The sequence below is a fragment of the Siphateles boraxobius genome, unplaced genomic scaffold (genome assembly GCF_051911475.1).
Source record: "Siphateles boraxobius isolate OS27281-9 unplaced genomic scaffold, OSU_SipBor_1 85, whole genome shotgun sequence".
Classification (NCBI taxonomy): Eukaryota; Metazoa; Chordata; class Actinopteri; order Cypriniformes; family Leuciscidae; genus Siphateles; species Siphateles boraxobius.
In genome coordinates, this window is record NW_027509214.1 from 2,501 (window position 1) to 10,000 (window position 7,500).

The 7,500-nt window shown below is 37.9% G+C and overlaps 2 protein-coding genes across 4 annotated transcripts in view; one reads left to right on the forward strand and one right to left on the reverse strand.

Moving 5' to 3' along the window:
• grem1b (gremlin 1b) overlaps positions 1-2,520 on the forward strand; it is a 4,235-nt gene extending 1,715 nt beyond the window's left edge. The window contains exon 2 of the mRNA XM_077221683.1: positions 380-2,520. Coding sequence (XP_077077798.1) covers positions 380-915 — 536 coding nt within the window. The 3' untranslated portion in view covers positions 916-2,520. The remainder of the gene's footprint in view (positions 1-379) is intronic.
• Positions 2,521-3,453: 933 nt separating this feature from the next.
• The window catches only part of LOC143731072 (formin), a 96,971-nt gene continuing 92,924 nt past the window's right edge, over positions 3,454-7,500 (reverse strand). For all 3 annotated transcript variants that reach the window (XM_077221731.1, XM_077221733.1, XM_077221732.1), the window contains 3 exons: positions 7,433-7,500; positions 5,108-5,189; positions 3,454-4,252 (listed from right to left, as the gene is read on the reverse strand). The exon at positions 7,433-7,500 is cut by the window's right edge and continues 82 nt beyond it. In XM_077221731.1, the coding sequence (XP_077077846.1) occupies positions 4,208-4,252; positions 5,108-5,189; positions 7,433-7,500 (195 nt within the window). In that variant the 3' untranslated portion in view covers positions 3,454-4,207. The remainder of the gene's footprint in view (positions 4,253-5,107; positions 5,190-7,432) is intronic.

The window sequence follows — 7,500 nt, forward strand, 5'->3', positions numbered from 1 at the left end:
GTTCTCTCGTCAGTCAAAATTGTGACAAAGTCATGATTATATTTAAAAAGTTGAATTTTGAGATAGAATTATAATTATAATCGATTTTCTCTCTCAAAATAAAGTCAATTTCAAAGAAAAGTCAATTTCAACTTTTTAAATAAAATCATGATTTTGTCACAATTTTGACTGTCATAATAATAAGTCTCATGAAAATTTTGACTCTAATACATAATTCTGACAGTCATAATTTCTATTTTCTAAGTCAATAATGAAATGGAAAAAGTTGAAATTATGCCAGTATTGAATTCCAGCTGATGTTGAGTGACGGATGTATTTTACAGTAAAGCATGTGATCATGTATGATTATGAGTTCTGATGTGGGATATTCTCTCGTCAGTGCCGATGGCCTCCAGCGCTCGGGTCCTGTGTGTGATCCTGTTCTCCTGGGTTCTGCTCTCGAGCCCGACCGAGTCCAAGCGGAACCGAGGCGCGATCCCTCACCCGGACAAGAGCAACCCGAACGAGTCGGACCAGAACCAGAACCAGAACCCTCACCAGGATCATCAGAGAGGCAGGAGCCGCGGCTCAGAGGAGGTTCTGGAGTCCAGTCAGGAGGCGCTGCACGTGACCGAGCGCCGGTACCTGAAGCGGGACTGGTGTAAAACCCAACCGCTCAAACAGACCATCCACGAGGAGGGGTGCGTGAGCCGGACCATCATCAACCGGTTCTGCTACGGCCAGTGCAACTCCTTCTACATCCCGAGACACGTGCGCCGAGAAGAGGGAGCGTTCCGGTCCTGCTCGTTCTGCAAACCCAAACGCTTCACCACCATGAGCTTCACCCTGAACTGCCCCGACCAGCAGCCGCCGACCCGGAAGAAGCGCGTGCAGCGGGTAAAGCAGTGTCGGTGCATCTCCATCGAGCTTGACTGAGGGTCCGGGTCTCGGATCCTGGTCTCGGGTCCGGGGTCCTGGTCTCGGGTCCGGTTCTTGGGTCTTGGGTCCTGGTCTCGGGTCCGGTTCTTGGGTCTTGGGTCCTGGTCTCGGGTCCGGTTCTTGGGTCTTGGGTCCTGGTCTCGGGTCCGGTTCTTGGGTCCTGGTCTCGGGTCCGGTTCTCGGGTCCGGAGTCCTGGGTCTCGGGTCTGGGGTCTCAGGTCTGGGGTCCTGGGTCCTGAGTCTCGGGTCCGGGTCACTGCAGGAGGAGGAACACAGCAAAACCGGATCCGGACCAGGCCAACATTAAGAACACAGCAGAACCGGATCCGGACGACATTAAGAACACAGCATAACCGGATCCGGAACAGGCCAACATTAAGAACACAGCAGAACCAGATCTGGACGACAGTGAGAACACAGTAGAACCAGATCCGGACCAGGCCAACATTAAGAATACAGCAGAACCGGACGACAGTAAGAACACAGCAGAACCGGATCCGGACGACAGTAAGAACACAGCAGAACCAGATCCGGATCCGGGCGACATTAAGAACACAGCAGAACCGGATCCGAACTAGGCCGAAATTAAGAACACAGCAGAACCGGATCCAGACTGGGCCGAAATTAAGAACACAGCAGAACCAGATCCAGACTGGGCCGAAATTAAGAACACAGCAGAACCGGAGGAAGCAGCACACGGGACATGCTCTGGGGAATACTGGTTATCACATGAGAAAAGACAACATCATTATGAGATTAAAAAGACAAAATTATGACATAGAAAATCAAAATTGTGATTAAGTCATGATTATAATATTTCAAAAGTTGAAACTGACACTGTTATAATATTGAGACTTTATGACAAGGAAATCAAAATTATGAGTCAAAATTTGTGACTTAAGTCAATTATCACATGAAAAAGTTGAATTTGTCATACTAAATCATAATGAGATAAATCAAAACTGCCATACGAGTTATAATTATGAGATGAAGAAGTAAAAATGATGACAGAAAGTCGAAATTGTGACAAAGTCATGATTATAATTTTTAAAAAGTTGAAATAATTTTGAGATAGAAAATCTAAAATCTAAATTATGGCAGTTAAAATTGTCACATACTAATAAGTAAATAATGAGAATAAGGCTGAAATTATGACAGGTATAATTATGAGATAATCGTCATATATTGTCATATAAAGTGTCAATTATCAGATTTAAAAAAAAAGTCATAATGAGATTAAGAAGTTGAAGTTGGCTTTCTAAGTTGTAATTATAAAATAAAAAGTTTGAAGTTAGTTCAAAATAATGACATACTTAGGTCAATTATGAGATAAAGCCAAAATTGATAAAACTCAAACTCTGTCATAGTTTAACTTTTTATGTCAATTTTGATGCCATAGCTATAACTGCAATCGACTTAGTGTGTCCATTTCATAACCCGTTTCATCAGTTTGACTTTTTATGTCATAATTCTAACTTTTTAAATCAGACTTTTGACTTTAAGTCATAATTTTGACTTAGCATGTCATAACTTCAACAAAAGCATGATTATTTTGTAATATGTGGCATAAACGTGCTTCCATAAGCACTAGCCACTCGTGATCTTTACACGTCACCATTACACGCGTGTAACATTTAACACACGCATGTAAACGCCATCCTCACTTGAACACACATGATATTTGCTTTCAAAACTCATTTCCCAGCAATCAACAGGTTTTTGGATTCTGTTAAACATGCCTCAACTTGTACAGTTGGCATGAAAAGTGTCACTTCATCTTAATCTTTTGTTTTAAACAACATTTTGTTATGATTAAACGTGCAGAGATGCATGGATGATTTCTAAAACCGGCGATCAGAAACTTACTTGCGTTTGATCAGTCGCTGAAATTATTTTGCATTGCATTTCATGCTTTCGGTTGATTAGACTGATGTTGTTCTCAGACGTTATTTTGGAAAACGTTCATGCATGTTTTTATCTCAGTGGTTTATGAACTGTAATGGTGACAGTCTTCATTATCTCCACTTTGATAGTTTCCACTATGTGGAACGACTTTATTTAACGTAACAGAACGAGACACTGTTATTCATGTTTCTGCTGGGTTGCTGAGTTTCTTCAGGCTTTTCCTCTATTTATATTATCAGATAAAAACATTGAAAGATTATCTGCAGTTTAGTTGTTATCACACATTTTGTTGTAGGTTGTACAGATGTTGTGTATAATGTTGTGGATAGATGGCTTGTATGAAGATCATATTAATAAAAGGTCAAACATTTTCACCCTGATCTCTTCCTCTCTCTGACAAACACATGACGATCAGTGATTTATCACCTAATTATGTCTGTCTCATGTATTAAACACTTGCAACTCAGATTTAGAAAGGAATTTTGCATTATTGAAACACTGACAGATGTAAATGTGGTTATGAAAAGCATCATTTCATTGCCCAGATGTGATTTTAAATGTAAATACTTTTTGATAATATGATGTAAATAACATGCAAAAAAACTAAAACAATCTTGAGTTTTGACAACCTTTAGATTTTTCCTTTAGAACAAAGTTTATTTCACCTAATAAATGAAAAAGTATCACAAAAAACAAAACAAAAAGTCAATAAAATCAGAAATCTGACAGTAATAATAAGGATTCCAGGAGTTTTTAACAGTGAAAACACATTTAGGCTTGTCATACAATAATTGGATAAATTAAAGAATCCACCATATATAAACTCACAGGGAAACATCCTTAAATCCTCATAATATTATATTCCTTTACAAAACCTTCCTCCTGTGAATAAATAGGGCTTTGAGTTGGTCATTTACACATAAAAACATCATAAAATATACAGACACTGTAGTATTTCACTGAAATATGATTGATTCTCAACTTAAAAAAAGCTCAATGCAAATGTACATGGACATGATTTGCACGTTCACTTTTCTAAACGCAGGATATTGCATAGTGTGTAGAAGTGCGTCACACGTCATCAATGTGGTGAAACGACGAGAGATCTTCTGTTCCGGTGCAGGCAGACACACACACACACACACACACACACACACACACACACACACACACACACACACAGGCGTCGCCCTTCACGTGTTTTAGTATAAAACAGAACTACTCACTCCGCTGTGTGTTTGATGAACATGAGGCACTGCTGACGAGAGACTGATTAAATGTGTTTAATAAGAGTTTCTCCTCTTACTGAAGGTCTTTCATGCAGAGTCGAGGCCGTCGCTGATCTGAGATCAGTGGTTTCTGTCGGCAGACGCTGATCAGTGTTTCAGCTGGACGGCACGCCGGCTTCTTTCTTTCGCAGTCGCTCTTTCTGTCAAACAGATTTTCAGCAATTATTTACACCGATGCATTTTTATCCAAAACGACTTGCATTGCAGTCAAGGTGTGCGTTTGTTTTATCAGCGTTCATGTAAATTAAACCGGATGTAGGCATAACTCAATAAATATAACATCAATAATATCTGGTGATTCAGGGATCTGAAAGCAGAAATATCGTTTAATTACTAGACAAATATATAACTGTGGTTAAAAACTGAAAAATTAAGAAGAAAAAAATATATATATATCAGCAAAGAACAATAATATAATAATTAGAATTGAATATATAATAAGTATTATGTATGAAAATAAAATTATGTAAAATTAAACTGAAAAAAATGAAGTTAAGATAAAATAATGTATATATAATTTTTTCTTAATTTAATTAGAATAATGTATGAATGTTATTATTATGAAAGAATGAAATGTAAAAATAAGATAGAATAAAATCAATCAAATTATCTAAAACTCTCATATTATATATAATTTTAGATAATTTAATTGATTTTATGCTATCTTATTTTTCCATTTCATTATTTCATAATTATAACATTCATACATTATGCTAATTAGATATATTATTAGATTATATTATTAGATTATAACTAGATTATATACACACACACACACACATATATATATATATCTTAAAGTTTTCAGTAATATATATATATACACATAATAACAAAAAAAGTAATATGTATGGCGTCCTTTGGCATTGTTTTTATGTACAGTATTTGAATGAACACGCGTGTTATGGATGTAACAAACTCGTGTGAACAGCCGTGCATGTGAGGAAGAGTGTGTGTGTGTGTGTGTGTGTGTGTGTGTGTGTGTGTTTTCTCACCAGGCTGTTTTCGTTGATCTTCTTCGTCTCCACTTTCTTCTCCGCTGTGATTTTTTGGACTGTTTTCTGAGCTTCTTTAAGTCTAAAATGAAAGAGTACAAAAATAAAGGATTAATTCAGCAAAAAAAAAAAAAATGTACTCATCATTTACTCACTCAAACGTGTGTGTTTGTTTCTTCTGATCAACACAAGAGTTTTTTTCCTCGCAATGTAAATGAATGAAAGTGACACATTGTTCATTCTAAATCGACTTTTCCTATTACATGAGTTGTTTTTACGTGAGAATTACATTTTTCCAGTAAGTCTGATCTGTAAAAGCACTATGTTTCCATCCAAAGTTGTGGATTTGTAATATGGCATTAAATGTTTGCGAATAAAGCGTAAATGTGTTCAAGAGAACAAAATCGTCACTTCCTGTGAAATTGGCTCAAATATCAGTAATAAAAGTGTGAGTTTCTGCAATCGTGCTCTTTTCCCTCCATCATAAACGAGTGTGTGTCGAGCGTAAGACGAAACACAATAAACGCTGTCGTGTTCTCTAACTGGTGTTCGGGAACACACTCGTGTGTGTGAGACGCTTCTGGAGGGAATTAAACACAATCATTCTGATCACACACTTCCACTTTCAGAAACACCAAACCAACATTAGAGACGCTGCGACGCCATTGGTCCGCTGGTTACTCTAAATATCCTATCACAGCTGACGCTGAGGCAAAGTCACATTGCTCAGGTTTGAGGGATTTATTCAGTAAATGTGTTTACATCGTAGTTTATGCACGTCTCATCGGATATATTTTTTTACGTTCAAGCCTTTTTAATGTGCCGTTTTAGAATTTATGCTCATCTTGCCGTTTCCATCCCTTGTTTTTACATATACAGTCAAACCAAAAATTATTCAGACACCAGATATCATTTTCGATATGTTTTTACTAGTGTGTGCAGGACACTATAGTTCATTAATGTAAGTGAGGAGAGCAAAATAAAGTGATATATTACACCCACAAATTCTTCATACAGTGACTACCAGTAACATTTATACAAATGTGTGGCCAAAAATGATTGGGACACTTTGAGCTGATGATGTTTTGCTGAAGTGTTTTTTCTTTAATAACTAATGCACCTTTTTACACCACAGACTGAACAACATGAAGCATTGCTTGGTGATTGGTTGAGCTAAACTGGTATTATCTAATTGTGTAGTTAAATTTAACAGCTGACAGATATTCAACATAATTCATGTGTGAGAGTCTAACAGAAGGACGGACAAAACCAGTGAAATATCAACTGATTTAATAACTCTGAGTTATTCTCATATTTTACTACCATTTTCTAAACTATAGCGAATAAACTGATAATGTGAGAAATGTTGAAGGTGTTTGAATACATTTTGGTTTAACTGTAAAAATAGGTGGATGGAAACTGAGCTTCTATGAATTGTGTCGACTAATAAAAATAAGCAGCGTTACGAAGACACGAGGAGCATTCGCACCCGGTCGTTTCCAGGATGGTTCCTCGAGAACTAATGGTTCCTCTAGGAACGTTTTCCTGGTTGCGTTCGCTCCGCTAGCAGGAACTCTGAAGTGACGTAAGACACGCTTGTTGTTGGGACTTTTATTTTGACGGCGCTGAGATCGCCAGAGCCTGAACACAAAGCGCTCGCATTCTCCGTGTTCATTAGTTTACGAATAGAACTGTTATACATAGAAGTAGACAGTAATGAAAAGGTATTAGTGTTTGCCGTAAAGGTTTAGAGCTCCATCTATCAATGTTTTCCATGTTCGTAGAGTGAGTTTCTGGAGTAAATATATAGGCTATAATCCTTTTTTTAAATTTACATTACATTTATTCATTTAGCAGACGCTTTTATCCAATAGAAGCAGTGAAACTAACAGTTGGACAACAATAGTTGCAATAGCAAGTGCTATGACCCCTCTCAGTTTAATCTAAACACAGTACTTTTTTTTTTTTTAAATAAACAAAAAATAGAATAGAGGAGAAAGTGTTTTTAAATGGCGGGTGCTGGTGTTTGGCATGCGTTCAGCCAATCAGCAAACACTGACGTCACTGTAGTTCCTATAGCGCTGGTCTAGACCGACTCTGAAGTAGGAGTAAATTATTCCTCCAAAAGGAGTTCCTAGAACTACAATCGTTCCCAGTTCCCAGTTCCCAGTTCCAGGAACTATGCAAAGGTTCCTTTAGAGCGAAAGCCTGTAAAGAGAAGAGCTGGAGGTCCGACACACTGTCAGAGTCACGCTTGTGCCGCTTTATGACCCGATTATCCCTCGGCTCTTACTCTGTGTGTGTTAAACACACATGATTCCTCACCTCTCGTTGGAGATGCGCTTATTCTCGCGGTTCCAGATGCTCTTGAAGTCGTTGCAGAACTCGTACCA